General features: G+C 36.8%; 1 protein-coding gene, 1 long non-coding RNA gene and 2 other non-coding genes across 4 annotated transcripts; 1 reads left to right on the forward strand and 3 right to left on the reverse strand.

Moving 5' to 3' along the window:
* Positions 1-2,320: 2,320 nt before the first annotated feature.
* TRNAL-UAA (transfer RNA leucine (anticodon UAA)) lies at positions 2,321-2,403 on the forward strand. Its single transcript has one exon. It is a non-coding gene; the product is annotated as a tRNA-Leu (tRNA).
* Positions 2,404-2,463: 60 nt separating this feature from the next.
* TRNAG-UCC (transfer RNA glycine (anticodon UCC)) lies at positions 2,464-2,535 on the reverse strand. The gene has a single exon. It is a non-coding gene; the product is annotated as a tRNA-Gly (tRNA).
* A 2,135-nt stretch (positions 2,536-4,670) lies between these two features.
* Positions 4,671-9,896, reverse strand: LOC114716098 (glucomannan 4-beta-mannosyltransferase 2). The gene is made up of 9 exons (XM_028901036.1): positions 9,337-9,896; positions 9,075-9,173; positions 8,536-8,788; positions 7,359-7,469; positions 7,127-7,263; positions 6,921-7,034; positions 6,386-6,585; positions 6,086-6,292; positions 4,671-5,412 (listed from the first exon to the last, which is right to left on the reverse strand). The coding sequence occupies exons 1-9, from the start codon at positions 9,655-9,657 to the stop codon at positions 5,259-5,261; spliced, it is 1,596 nt and encodes a 531-aa protein (XP_028756869.1). The 5' UTR covers positions 9,658-9,896; the 3' UTR covers positions 4,671-5,258.
* LOC114716099 (uncharacterized) lies at positions 6,729-6,885 on the reverse strand. Its single transcript, XR_003737590.1, has 2 exons — positions 6,826-6,885; positions 6,729-6,791 (listed from the first exon to the last, which is right to left on the reverse strand). It is a non-coding gene; the product is annotated as an uncharacterized LOC114716099 (long non-coding RNA).
* Positions 9,897-15,357: the final 5,461 nt, after the last annotated feature.

The following is a 15,357-nucleotide window of genomic DNA, read 5'->3' on the forward strand; positions in this document are numbered from 1 at the left end:
ATAAACCTGAACGTGTCGGTGGATATTATAACCAAAAGAGGCCGATCTGTCTCTTTAGAAAGAGCTCATATTATGCCAAATTATGCTGGAATCGCATGGATTTTCGAAGTTTTGAAAAACAAAAAAAAGATTTTCTCTTGCCACGACTGTTTCTGTCGCATCTGGCTCTCCGCCGGCAGCGTATAATTGATTCCGAAACGTTCATAGCCGAGAACAAGGAAAAATTTCATCAACACCCACAAGCACTTAATTCGGTTAAAGATTTCATCAACACCCACAAGCACTTAATTCGGTTAAAAACCTATAGAATGCTGAAAAGTCTACGGATATGTTTGGATTAGCGTTGGGGTAAAATTTCAACTGACTTTTGTAATTGAAGTTAGAGTAAAAATTAATTAGGGTATGTTTGGATAAGTGTTTTTAAAAAGTCAGTTGAAAAAGTTAAAAGTTGTTTAGATAATTAATAGAAAAGTTAATTTAGTTATAAAATGACTGAAAAGAGCATGAACTTTATTGAATAGTAATGTTTGAAATTTTATGTTTTTAATGTAATAATAGTTTAAAAAATACATAAAATTATTATGATAAAATATAAATAGTTTATTTGTAAAATTACAAAATACAAATATTTCTTACAAAGAAAAATTTGAAAACACATTGTAGATAATTAATTAAATATACATAATGGACAAATATGAATATAAGTTAAAATTCATTTGGTCTGAATAAAAGCTTATTATGCTAACGAAGGAGATGAGGTAGAGGAAAAAATGTGAGGGTAAATCTGGGATGTTCATTTTTAATAATCACCGTTTGAAACTGCGGTTTGAAAAGTCATATTTTTCTCTATTGAGTCCAACTGAGATTGAAAGTTAGAAGTTGGTTAGAAAAGTTAACACATGCAAACAACAGTTTTGGTCCAACTCAATTTGTAACCTCAGTTTTACAGATTCCAAGACACAACTACAGTTCCAAACTGCAATCCAAACAAGCCCTACATCCCTGTGTGAAATTCAGTGGTGTTTGGATGAAATCAAATCACGGTTTGGAAAATAGTTTCTGGAGAATAGATTTTGGGGAGAATAAATTTTGTGAAGAATAGATTTTGTGAAAGAGTGATTCTGAAAAGTGAGAGTGTTTGGATAGTTGTTATCAAAAGCACTTTTTATACATACAAATTACTAAAAAAGACATAAGTTAATATGATAATTATATAAAAGATAGATTTTATCATATATTTTAATTTGAAGGAATAAAATTGTTAATAATATATATTTTACCAACATAATTAAGATTAATATGTTTATAAAAAATTAATTGAGGGATGTTAAAGTCATATTATTGTTGAGATCTACTATAACTGACACAATCATACTCTCTAATTTGAGCCAGAAGCAGAATGGATTCACTTCTCCTAAAACCATGGTTTTGGATTCCAAAACTATGGTTTCGGCCCAAACCATGATTTTAGATTATGACATTAAAATTGATGCTGTTTAGGTGACATTCCACCCAAACCATAGTTTTGCCTCCCAAACCATAGTTTTGGGAGTCACCCAAACAGGTCCTAACTTCAATAATTCAAGTACTGAAATGTCCTAAAGAATTTTTAGGTTCGTTGAGATATTTGTAACCATTGAACCAACAAAATCTTTTGATATTAGGCTCGTTGACACACACACACACACAACTATTTATCTTAAGAAATACAATCGAAACAACGAATTGTCACCTAATACACTATGATGGGGACAGATCAAACCCACATTCTAGTGCTACGCTGGGCAAATTCAATCACACTAAGAGGTCTTCTGTACAACTTGTCAACTTTAATTCTAACCTATTAATATGTAATTGACAAAATACTAGTATTCAAAGATCACTTAAAGAACTTTATCAAAATCTGAATTACAACTTGTTAATATTTGAAGAACAACCTGTTAAAACTCAAACTCAACTTATGGATATTTTAGGTAAAATTGGAAAATGGCTTATGATGAAAACGTAAACTCTGAATAAGTGTAGGAAGGGCTGAGGACAAACCAGAACAACCAAAAAGGGATTAGCATACATGTCCCGCTTTCCATGGAGGTAGCTTCTGCTACTTTTCTTGCCTGCAAATATCCTTTGTCCCTATTGTTGATATCTCCAGCAGTAGGTTTATCAGTATGCCCTTACTCTTACCTCTCCCTCCCATTGCTCAATTCTAGTAACTCGCTGCCATCTCAGACGGGACCATGATTCTTCCTTGTTTCGTGTGTTGGAGTACGATTTCTTACTGGCTTCTACAACATTCGAGTTAGGCCAAAAAGCACTCACGGCTGGTTTGCCCGAGAGGTTAAGGGGGAAGACTTAAGATCTTCTGCACATAAGTGCGCGTGGGTTCGAACCCCACAGCCAGCAATATTCTTGTATTTTGTCATTTTTGGAGGGAAAAATTTAAAAGCTAAAAAGTTTAAAAATTGCGTTTGCCGGGAGTCGAACCCGGGTCTATTGCTTGGAAGGCAATTATCCTAACCGTTGGACTACAAACGCTGGCGATGCTCCTGATCTATAAGAATTTTAAAGCTAGTTACCTTGTGCACACCCCCCCCCCACACCCAAAAAAGAAAAAGAAAAAGAAACCAATGGAAAAAGGGAAATTACAACGCTCTTGAATTCTTATTATTCAACAGCAAGAGGTAGGTTGAAGAGGAAGTAATATTACAGAAAAAGGGACTACTATTGCTGAATATTAAATGTTTGATAGACTTTGTCTGGGGGAAAGCTACATGCAGACTTAATTATTTGATGGTACTGCTTCAGAATTACAAGTTGGCAGAGAAAACTTTGCGGTGTTTCCATAGCCGACACATAGCCAGCTCGCCAGATCCAATTTCGGTAAATCGGAAAACAAGATCAAACAAATATGAAAAAGACAACTTCTTCATACCCTTGAATTAATTATTCATTAATATTACTATGCGAAGTGCGTTTTACCAAAGGCCTTTTTTCTTTTGTGAGGCTTGATGTCCCCATATCTTCTCTCTTTCTGGAAACAATATTGTTAACTAGAATGCTGTCCTCACTATATAAGCACAAGTACACACACATTGCATTTATGTGTCCATGTTACAACTCTGGCTCCCTTAATAAATACTCTGCCAAACCTCTGCCCAAACACAGGAAAAGGGTAAAATCAGAAGAAAATTATTTGCATTATGGTCTTGCTGCCACATTTCAGCAATGATATTTGCTCGTTTTGTAAGTTGCCTTGGCTGCTGTTTTTCTGGCAAGAAATAATTTTTAGGCAAAGCAGATAGTTCCTTATGCTTTAGAGGGAGATTCATTTTTGAAGTGTTTATATCTTTAGAAATAGATCAAGTTTATATATAAAAAATATTTCCTTTCACATTTTTTTACAGCATTATGTGCTCTTCTTACATTATCGCTTATGATTCCCTTTCGAGCTTGCTTTTTTTCGAATCTTAAACAGCTATGATGCTGAAATTAGCCTTGTCTCTTTATAGAAGAAAGCAATTACTATTATTTTCACCTTATACCAAATTACAATTTTCTGTCTTTTTTTTTAATGCCACTTGATCATATGATTGAAATTTACTCATCTAGTATAATAATATGTGAGCCATAACAGACGTTGAAAACCTTTCTCAGCAAAGTTAATGGGTTTTTATCGTGTAAAAAGAATGGTTATTGTTCCTTCATTGACATTTTCTTTAGGAAAAGATTGGGATTAAGCTTACCTTGGAAGTTTGCAATACATAGATAGGACAATGATTGGCATAAAGTTTAATAAAATTAACTCCTCCGGTCTTAAATGTAAGACCTATTTTATAATTTATAGTATAATTTATATTACAAAATGAGTCTTATATTTAGGATTGGAGGAATATTAAAAAACTATAATGAAGGATTATGATTGCATGTGCATCCACATTCTTCTCTGCTCATAGAATAAGACAGTAACGCATTTAAAAAAAAAAAAAGCACTGAGGAAAGGTCACACAGATAATGTCGCTTTTGGTAGAAGCAACAAACCCAGATGACAAATCATGATTTTTGCCATGTCAGGTTACATATGATCAGGGGACTAGGCATGAAAGCTTTCTGGCTTTTATATATTAGTGATGATTGATGATGTTACCCTAAAGCGTACTCTGCTGTCAAAATCAAGAAACGGGGTTGTGTATCACAGCTAATGAAGGATTTGTAATGGAACCCTTTTGTTTTGCAAACAAACAATGGGCTTCTCAATACTGGCTGGTTGTAATTAACAGGTTATGTTTGGCACATTGGTTCTGACAGAAGAACAAACGGCATATGCGTGTCTGCATGTGACCTCTTACCTCAAGTTTTTATTTTATTGCCGCTTGCTAAGCTATGAATTATGAACAAACAAAAACTAAAAGATGGCATCCTATGCTTTTACCTATGAAGAAATTTCAAACTCAGGGAGAAAGAAAGATGCTTTCACCAATGAAGGAATTTTAAACTCACAGAAAAAATAGATCCCTTTGAGCAATTAAAAATTGCAATTGTTTGTCATGTGGAAAGGCTTGAATAATGAAATCAAAAGAGTGAAGGTATGGATGCGTGTGTTTGCGGAGAATCATAACACTGGATCGTAGCCGTGAACTGAGGCTCTGGAAGATTATTTTTGATATTGGAGAGGCACGGAAGAAGAATATATTATTGACAAGCTTTCATTCATTTATGTCACTTGCCACAAGTACAACTGTAACAGGAGCAGCAGTTGATTACATAAATGAACGACAAATAAGATTCGATTCGTTCCTTGAGAAATGAAAAATAACATAAATTACAATGTGCACTTTTCAACCCCACCAGATAATTGGGTTCAAACTAGGGGAAACTAACAAAGACAAGGCCCATACAAAACTACAAAATCTCTCAAAAACAACCTATGCTGACAATTAACAACACCAACTACCTGTTGCCTAGCACTGTAATGGAGAATCACATTTTCGTAGATCTTCATCCTTGTCCTTATACCAGCTTGTGTTATGGATATTTTATTGTGACAGAAATCCTCTCTGCCTTTGATCTGTCTGAATCTTTGGGACTATGGGAAGAACTTCTCTTTCCCATCTTGAAAATGAATTAGCTGATGATCATCCATTCCTGATGCGTTGCTCGAAGAAACTAATCAGCCCCTTCTACGTATTCTGAAGAACTAGAAAGATATGGACACAGTACAGGGGAAACCTAACTAACTTCAGATGTAGGCTCCAAGAGCTTTAAACAATTGTGCCAACATAGCCAAATCCTACTATAGAGAAGGTTATGGTCTGCAGGAAGAGGTATATGAAGTAGTTGTGCTTTCCATTCACATAATCATAGCATCCGCAGAAGAAGAGGAAGGCCGCAAATCCCAGCTCCAATAAATTTAGTCTGTTCAAGTTTAACAACAGGGCACAGTCAATCAAATGACAAAGCAACAGAAAACAGATTCTCGTCTTGGTTTCCTTCTTTTAATATTGTTTCTATATTAATATATAAATCAAATACTAATTTTAATTTGGGGTTCTCCAAATCTTCTATCATGTGCAAGTGACAGTAAATGTTCAGCCGAAGGATGAGCATTGCCTATTGGCAACCATAAAAGAAAGTTTTGGGGAAACAAGAATCTCCAAGTACTTCGCTGTCTATATTTAATAATCCACCTAATATTCAAAGAATCTTATCTGCTACGCTGAAACAAAGTTAAAATAAATAACCAAGCCACTCAATGGCCAGAGTGCCACACTTCTTATTCCCCGCAATCATTAAATTATTTGTTTAGTCATGGCCTGACACTATCGAACCTATCTCCTTCATAATGCAAGTGTGATAATGATAATGGAATTTATTTATGCCAGCAGTAATTTTAGCCAGATCCACACCTCCAAGAAACTAATCACGGAAGCAACGACATGGACACGTGAAATGACAGCAGAGAGACGAAGAGCTTGAAATTATAAGGCCAAGGACGAATAAATAGAATACTAACCATCATTGTATCTCGGTGTGTGTGTGTGTGTGTGTGTGTGGGTGTGTAACTAGGTGTTTTGCAAAGAGAACTGACCTTTCTCCAAATTTAAATGCAGGCTTTTTGGGTGCTTTGGTGACATTTGTCTTGTTATTCTTGGCATTGACAGAATCTCCAAGTTTCTCAGTGACAACCCACTCATTGACTCTTCCAGCTTCCAGGAGTCCTATAAAGGTTGCCTTTGTACGATGTAGAGACATGACATTCTCAAAAAGGATCCAGTAGAACAATAGGTGAATGGACCTGCCAATGTTCCAGATGGTTTTCAAAACATTACACTTATAGTGAAAAGTCAGACCACACAAATATAACATGACAAGAAGAAACTTATCAGACCTCGGAGTTCCTACTGAATTAAGGATGGTGATGATGCAGGGAATATAGACAGCTCCCCATAGAGGAACCTGCACCTCTGGGACCAATATTGTGAGGGGAATCACCACACAGTAAAAGAAGAAGGTGACCATGTGGGCGATGATCTTCCGCACAAAGAAGAAGCTGTATATAACATACACTTTCTTCCAAAATCTTACATTCTGCGAAAAAAAGTTCGCCCAGAAGGGAAAAAATGTCAGCAAATTTCATTTCTCACCTGTTCTTCGCCAGTAACAAAGACGTTTTTTCCCCTTTCAATCTCAGTAGTATAGGGGACAAAAAACACAACGTAACATAATGTACCAATGAATGTTCAATATCCTAATAAAAATTCACTAAAGCAGGCGTGACAAGATAACAGTTTCACCTGCTATCAAAAAAAAAAAAGATAACAGTTTCACCACTTCGATGAATGTTTATTCGATCATTGCATATTCAACTCAAGAGGAGAATCATGTAATTTCCTTTTTGTAATGTAGGATTGTGAAGGGCTAACCTTGTTCCTTACAATCTCCATCACCATTTTGCGGAACAGATTAGCAGGACCACAAGACCATCTGTGCTGTTGGAATCGGAAGGCTCTCAAAGTACTGGGAAGCTCACTTTTCACCTACAGCAAGTGTTTTCACATAAAAGATAACCATTATTAGTTAAAAGTGATATAGAAGCTGCATTAATAGAATTCATGTGCGAGAAGAGTACCTGAAGATCTCCAAGATAAACAAACTTCCAGCCCCTGAGACTGGCACGGACAGCAAGATCCATATCCTCCACTGTGGTTCTGTCTTTCCATCCTCCTGCTTCATTAATAGCGGCAATTCTCCAAACACCTGCCGTGCCTGCATTTAGGATACGCGCAACAACGATTGTATCATCGGTAAGAGTATAAGCTCTAGATGATGAAGACTAACGTTAGTTAAATGAATGCAATTACCGTTGAAACCAAAGAAAGCATGAGTGGCTGATCCAACTTCTTGCTCCACTGTGAAATGGTAATCCAAAGACATCTCTTGCATTCTCGTCAACATGCATTCATCCGCATTCACTGTTCCAAAAAAAAAAGAAAAGAACACAGTCATCACTTCGATTTATGATAGCTTCCATGCGGAATATGTTAAAACTTTTTCTTTCCTGTTCTCGATACAATTGGAATCCTAATGCATGCACGCACCACTCCAATGAATACAAATTGAAACCTCCGATGATTTAAAAAGAAAAAAGAGCATCAAAATAAAATTATATTAAATTAAACAGATAGTACTACGATAGAAAAAGGGCGGTGTATTAATAAAGATTGAGTGTTTAAAGAAGAGGTAAAATTATACAGGAGTATTAAGAAAACGCAGAAAAAGGGAAACGCTTGGCGGGAGAAATGCAACCCAAAAGGCGGAATTAATTTTTGTCGTCACGTGAGTCAAACTATAAAATGCCACGTGAGAGATGCATGAGGGACGGGTGAAGTGTCGGCAAATCAGTGGGAGGTCCGCCCTCAGAGGCACATGCCACTGCCCACAGTGCTGTACTTTCCTTATTATCATGCTGATTCCGTTGTTATCCCCAAAACTAATAAATTTACACCAAAGCCACGTGGCCACTCGGTGCGCAGGATTTGGTGGCTGACTCATTGCAATCCCCGTTTTACCCCCGCCCCTCCATTATCCCTGATTTTTGTTTTTTTTTTCCCTCCAAATTTTCTAATGTCAAAATGACCTCAACAACCGTCGCCGTTTTGCTCGCTACATGACTGAGACCGTGTCTCTCCATAACAGGGCGGAGGCAATTAAGTCATTCCGACCCAACAGGGAGCATTGTTAAGTTGGAGTGCCATCAAGTTAAAGTGTTTAGCAAGGAACAGCTCCAAAAATTAGCATTAGAACTGAAAGAAGCAAAAATTGTCGGCGAAAAAAACTAATAAAAGCAAGAGTCAGTCCCACCCGTGATTGATGGGGTTAATTTCGTGGGCCCCTCAGCCTCGATTAAAAGCAAAATTAAAGGAAAGACCCAAAATAATTTGTTTAAATTAGAATCGTGGGAAAACCGGCGATATAGTAAGATGTCACCGACACAATTAGTGTGGTTTAGTTTTAGCTGAAGGAAGGGGAGTTGATTACCGAATCTCCAGCGAGCTTGAACGAGAGCAATGTCGGGATTGCCCTCTAAGAAGGGGATGGCTCGCCTCAGAAAATCGGGCTCCGGCCGGAAATCTGCATCGAAAATGGCCACGTATTCGCAATGTTTCACGTAGCCTCGTTTCAGGCCTTCTTTCAGAGCACCAGCTTTGTACCCCGTTCTGTTCTCTCTTATTTGATACGTTATGTTGATCCCTTTGCTTGCCCATCTCTGGCATTCTCGCTCCACCATTTGCTGCCATCCAATGCAAATCCCTTCTTTGTTAGTTCATATATATGTTTGTATATATATAAGATTTATATGCGAAACAATTCAATGTACGAAATGATTTTTGCTACTCTCAATTTTCTTAGCATTTGTGAAAATTTATTTTGTTTTCTCGGGACCTGAACCTATATTCTAGACTGGAAAAATGTAGCGTAAATGAGAAGAAGCTATTACGATAAGCACCGAAATGCAGGTGATAGAATATAGATTGAGATTAAGGGCGTGTCTGGCTCAATTTTTTTGTCACCCTTACCTTAATTGCGGGGTCTGTTGAGTCGTCGAGGACTTGGATCACGAGACGGTCCGAAGGCCATGAGAGTCCGCAAGCAGCTCCTATGGACACCTTGTAAACCTGAGCCCAGAAACCGGCCAATGCAGGACACAAACATCAATCTTCAAAGTTGCAAAACTCGAAGGATTCTCTTTCGCAAAAATCCGTGTACAGCGACGTAAATGGCAGGATGTGAGAAACAAACAAAACAAAAACAGAGAAGAATCAGAGAAATGAGACGGACCTCTTTTTCATTGTACATAGGGATTTGAATGAGAACCGCAGGGTAATGGGAGGTGCCGGCTTCCTCGTCGTCCTGGAACGGCTCGTATCTGTAACGCTGTTCTGGTTTTTTCCAGAAAAGCTTGACGAGGACGATGACGATGCCCATATAAACCCTCTCGATGAAGAGCATGAGCGCCATTGCCAAGCAAAGGCACACTCCCACATTCAGAAGCGGAACCAACAATGGCTCTTTGATCACATCCCATATCATCTTGATCTGTCCCGCGACGTCATCCTGGACCGACACAGGTATCAGAATTTTGGTCTGAGCTTCTTCCATTTTAGCAGAGGCGGTGAAGGAAGATTAATGGCAGCGACAAGGGATCACTGAGACGAGATGGAGAGAACGGGGCTAGTTTAGTTTGTATTTTGCTGAACGAAGATTGAAGCTGAAGGAAAGAAAATGGGATTTAGAAGGATGGCGGGAAAAAGAAATAACAGATCTCTCTCTGCTCCGAGGATGGAAGCAGAGAGCTCTGTTAAGGAAGAACAAGGAGGTGGTCCGGCTAGGCAGGGGTAAAGGTGTGTGAGAGAGCGAGGGATAAAGGGGTTGTTTTTATAGCAAGATTGATGGTGACGCGATTTTCAATCCATATCGCTATTTTTTTTTTAATCTGTTACTATTTGTTACTCTCTCTCTCTCTCGATCGTCATTTTTTGCTTGGTCTCTGCCCATATTGAAACTTCGACCTTTCATTCATTTAACTGTTCCTACGCCTACTCCTAATGCGAGTAGTTTAATCTGTTCTAACTTTTTTCATAAACCCAAAATGTAAAATAAATAAGTAAAGAAGGAAATAACGGTGTCAGGGTCTAAATGGCCACTTCATCACAATCATTGTTATTTTATCAAAAAGACATGTGCATTTGGGAGACCATGATTGGGTAGTTGAAATAATGGAAATACACTGAGAACTGTGTGAAGTACGAAGCGAGTTAGCTGTTAAGTGCCATCTTAGGCTAACATGAGCAATTGTGCATGGAAGAGTGAATTCAATGAGAGGATCTCGTAGGCCAGTGTATTTGATACTCATAGCCAGGCCACCATGAACACCCTCAATTAGTATATTTTTTCTGGGCTAACTTGTTAACAGCGCTGTTAATAATAAGGATATGATTTTTGGATTAATTACTTGGGGTACTTGCGTTTTTTTTAAAACCATTTTATCAATAATTGAAATATGATGCCTTTCATTATTGTGAAAATGGGATGCAGTAATAACAGGTAACAGCTCCAACAACAACATAAATAAACATTTTGATTTTGTTTTTCATGAAATAATACCTTGTGATGAGTAGATCACATGAAACACAGAAGTATTCCCAATAAGAGAGGACATAATTTTAATTGTAAACCTCTCTCAAATGTAAGAGGAAAAAAGTCCATTAATAAATTATAGAACAATTCAATCAATTAATAGAAAGGCGAATAAAACCTTGTAATATATATAGACTGCAACCACATTCACACTGAGATCAGCTACCTTTTGAATTCCAGCTAAGGTCACGTGCCATATTTTAAAAACAAAAACAGGGCCCATCACATGCTCTCTCCTTACTTTCCCCTCCTTTTTTATTCTTTCTTTATTGAAAACCCTCGAGCTACACATGACTTGGTTCACAACGCTCTCTTTTTCTGACTATTAAATGCTTTATTTTTTTAGGTAAATTTATTTATGTTAAAATCTACAAGTCCACTCATCAAATATATCTATTCATTTCAAAATCAAAACTAATCTGAATGTGAGGATAATAGCCGTTAATTAAGCAGAAAATTATGTCAACCATAAAAGAAAAATAGACCGCACGAAAAGTCTTTGTGAAACATGAATTGCTAATTAACTTCCTCGTCGTCCCTGTCATGGCAGAGAAGCCTTGCTTAGCTCATTAACATTTTTTTTTTTTTGGGGGTTGCCGACACTTATTCACACATATATTTGCCCTCTCTTGCGGCCTTCTTTAAGCACGGCAACACAATATAAAGTTGTATAAGAACAACCACCATAATAATGTAAATTTATTAAGCAAATATCTTATAAACCAAGGATTCTTTATTTAATTTTAGCGTTGTTTTGGGATAAATCTCTGGTATGGCGCAGCTATATGGGAACGACGAAGAAGCAACACATATGGTTCCTCGTTCTTCCATGTCTTGATTCCGTTATACATAATACCCTGTGTTTTTCTGTGATTTAAAAATATGGGATGATATTATTCGAAATCTAACTCTTGACGTGAGTCTGATTTTTATTGCTTTGCGGGGTTTGATCCGGAACACTAATATATATATTTTTTTAAACAGTAGGGATAATATATATGGGCGAGACACAATCAATGATATACAGATGCTGTTTAATCAAAGGGGGGTATTTTGCAGCACAAGTAACACACTTGTGGAACAAAATAAATGGAAAATGATAATTAAAGTAAGATCTTGGTGCATGAAAGATGTGTGTGTGTGTGTGTGTGTCGGTTGCAATATAATATGGGAATTGGGTAGCAAGTTGAGAAAAAGAATATTGATATGAGCAGAAATGAATAGATGCGCGCATATAAGCAGTGAGAGATATGATTGAGAGGAGCGGGCAATGGGGTGAAGACTGAAGAGTGACGTAGTGGTGAGATACGCAGGCGTAGGAATGTGGGAGGGAGTGAGTGAGAGAGGACGTGCAATCACTCCGCGTCTAAAGGCTGATTATTTTCCACGAGATTAATTATGTTATATACATAATTCATATGAAGTGTGTTAATAATACTAATACTAATATTAATAGTGTTTGGGATGTGACAGAGAGTGATTCACGACTACTTTACTGTGTAGCTACCACGCCACGCTTCACGTAACCCCTTTTGACTCACACCCACATGTATGACTGACTATTCCAAACCGCCACTCACATCACATGTTTGCTTCTAATTCAATTCCCTCAATTCCATAGTTTTCGTCTCTTTTGCTTATTATTCACTTCTTCGCTATTAATTAATTAATTATGCGAACAGAGGTCAGAGATTTTTCATTTCTCATTGATGAGCAAACATCAATTTGCGTAGTGTATCTACTTTTGAGTTTTGATCGAGTTCTCAATCTCGTTTTCTTTGTTTTTTGAGTTTATGTTGTTGTCGGTTTGTTTTTCTTATGTTTTTTTCTTAAAGTTGTAATTAGGGTTTTATGACTCTCTCTGTTTTTATCATGTGAAGGATCCAAAAACTTACATATCATTTTCCTTTTTAATAATTTTGTCCTTATATATATATTAAAAAAAAGAAGATAATGTGCACACACAGCCCATTCATAATTCTTCTCAATAATGTTAAGTGCGAAACCTCAGCATGTGCCAGGCAGAGCCCCCCTTGCTCCCCAAAAAAAAATTAATTTCCTTTCTTATCCTTTTCTATTTTTTCTTCCTTCTCCCTTCCCTCTATATTTTCTCTCTCTTTTCCATCCTTCCCCAACTTTTCTTTTTAATCTCTCTCTCTCTCTCTCTCTCTCTCTGTAACTTTATAAATATAATGTTGATGAACCCACACTGTGCCTTTCTATTTGTCAAACTCCGAGAGATTTACATTAACTGTGGATGCTTTCTTTAACATTAAATTAATTCCGATTAACTCGTTTGAGTCATTAAATTACAGAGATGAGATGCGTATGATCAGCTCCACTTGCAAGTCAAAGTGTCATCGAATTCATATATATATATAGAGTAGCTTGCATTAATTATTTTAAGCTTACTAGAGAGCCTTGTGTAAATTAGCCCCCCAGGGACACTTGTGTAATTCTACATTTCTCCTTCTATTTCATTCGATCAAGTTTTTCTCATAAACTACTCACCCCCCCCCCCCCCGGGGGGGCTCAATCACACACTCAACATCTTCAAGATCAATACATATTTCAGGCAAGTAGCACTTCAAATACAGGCCTTTCTTTTCTTTTCTTTTTTCAACTTCAATTTGTGAAGCTATATATAGTATTAAAATGGCTGACAAAGAACATGCCACCATGTAGTTCAGCCATATTAAAGGCAACTGGTTGGAATATTTCTATTAATGATTAATTAATTATATGTTGATCCAGAAGACAAATTAAAGTGGCTGTTTTCCTGATAACATATATATACAAGAGGCTGAAAATATATGTGAGATCATAACGTTACATATGCATGCATCCATCATATTTTTACAACCCAACCACTCTGTTATTCTGGATTCAAACTATACATAAAGGTCAGAGTCATCGAATTTGTGAACAGTCAAGTCTAATATAATGGGAGTAATTAATTGCAACTTAATTTATTTAAAGAGGATGAAGCGTGAGATCCGTTGAAGCTACTAATGATAGCTAAGCTAGCTAGTTTTACTTAGAGGGTAATTAAATATATAAAACACAAGTTAAATTGTTTATTAGAGAAGGCTGAGTCAGAATATACATAGTAGCCGTATATACAGTCACCGGAAATTGGGACAACTCAGTAATCATGTGAGCTATGAATGAAGGGCATGAAAGTTAGAGCCCTGCGATAATGATGATATTGGTATTTTAATGAGGCTTCCTCATAATTAATCATTTCCACATCTAGCAAACCCTTTGATTCAGGAGTTATGTCTGTCACCCTGTCAAAATTCTACTACTTTAATTTCATCTTATTACTACTATAGCAAGTTTTTACCATCATTATTGCTATTATTATTATTTGTTTTGGAATATGCCAAAAACAGAATGCTTAGATGCCTTCTCATATATAAAAACAAAGAGAACTGATGAATCGGAGAGAGTTTCACTGCTCACAGTTTGAGCCTAACAACTTAACATTCATGTGCACAAGGTTGGAAATTTGACCTACCTCACCAAACCTGCCCTGTGCATACTGTTCTTTATTCTGACCTTTATTTCTCTGCTTTGTTTTTTTCCTGTTAGTGCAGGCAAAAAGGGGTTCATATATGCTGCAAGAACTTGCTGTTGCTTTATTAGCAAGATGGGAAATAGACTCTGAGTCATAGAGTATTACAAAAAAGCAATAAATGAATATGCAGAAGACAAATATCCAAGGTTAGCCCTCAATTAAAGGACTGAGAGGATGATGATTGCTGCTAGTTTAGGGTGTGTACAATCTTTAAACCTTGCAAGTACACGCTTTTGCTTTATTAGAATCAGTAGTGACACCCTCCATTAAAACCAAAAAAGCTCATGCATGTCTATTTGTCCCCAACCTTTAGACACCACTTTCCTTTACCACATCATTCATTTGTTGATCCTGATGATCCAACCCACAAATGTCTCTCATGCTTGGCATAATAAAATTCTGGGCAATTCTTGTAATCAAATTGGACCAACCGCCCAGCTTCTTTCTGTCCTTTGAGAATAAAAAAGGAGTTAAAAACAGAGACTTCTAGTAAAAAGAACACTGCGAGAATTGTGCAGTCTCCAATGTCTACACATTAATCTTTTGCTTGGACCTGTTAATTAGATTCTGATCATGACAGTTTACCCGAAACACAATGATCAAAAGTCAGTCTTAAATCTTCCAACTTGTCTCATTCATATTCATCTGCCACTTTCCGCAACTCTGTGTCTTGATCTCCAAAATGGGGGGAAGCAAATATGAATAAAGGAATCTATTCAATCTTTCTTCGTCTCCGCCATCAATGGTTAACTAACCAACTACCACCTCTTTAGTGGACTTTAGATACCTGCAAAAGACGGATGGTGTATTCTCCGCTGGGTCTTTTATGCAACTTAATGGAATTACAAACATTAATAATGAAATCTATTCAATCTTTCCTTTTCTTTTGTCAAATAAAAAAGCAGGAAGATGGACAATCAAATTTAATTACTTGGTCCTACATTCTCAATCAAAGAAAAATAATCAATTAGAAATATTTTAAGTACCTTTAGTTTTGGATGGAAAATGGGCAATCATAGTTCCTCAATGTCCTGCCATGGATGACTCGGTCAGTGATACTTATTTCTATTTAGATATGCTTC

This window comes from Neltuma alba, unplaced genomic scaffold (assembly GCF_004799145.2).
Source record: "Neltuma alba isolate B1F8T4 unplaced genomic scaffold, ASM479914v2 tig00011642_pilon, whole genome shotgun sequence".
Classification (NCBI taxonomy): domain Eukaryota; kingdom Viridiplantae; phylum Streptophyta; class Magnoliopsida; order Fabales; family Fabaceae; genus Neltuma; species Neltuma alba.

Bases quoted from the DNA above. Each gene is read 5' to 3' on its own strand.
- LOC114716098 (XM_028901036.1), bottom strand. From the start codon at position 9,657: ATGGAAGAAGCTCAGACCAAAATTCTGATACCTGTGTCGGTCCAGGAT. The intron at 9,174-9,336 runs GTCCGTCTCATT...TTCTGGGCTCAG, and splicing joins CTATGTACAATGAAAAAGAG to GTTTACAAGGTGTCCATAGG. The intron at 8,789-9,074 runs GTAAGGGTGACA...ATTGGATGGCAG, and splicing joins CAACAGACCCCGCAATTAAG to CAAATGGTGGAGCGAGAATG.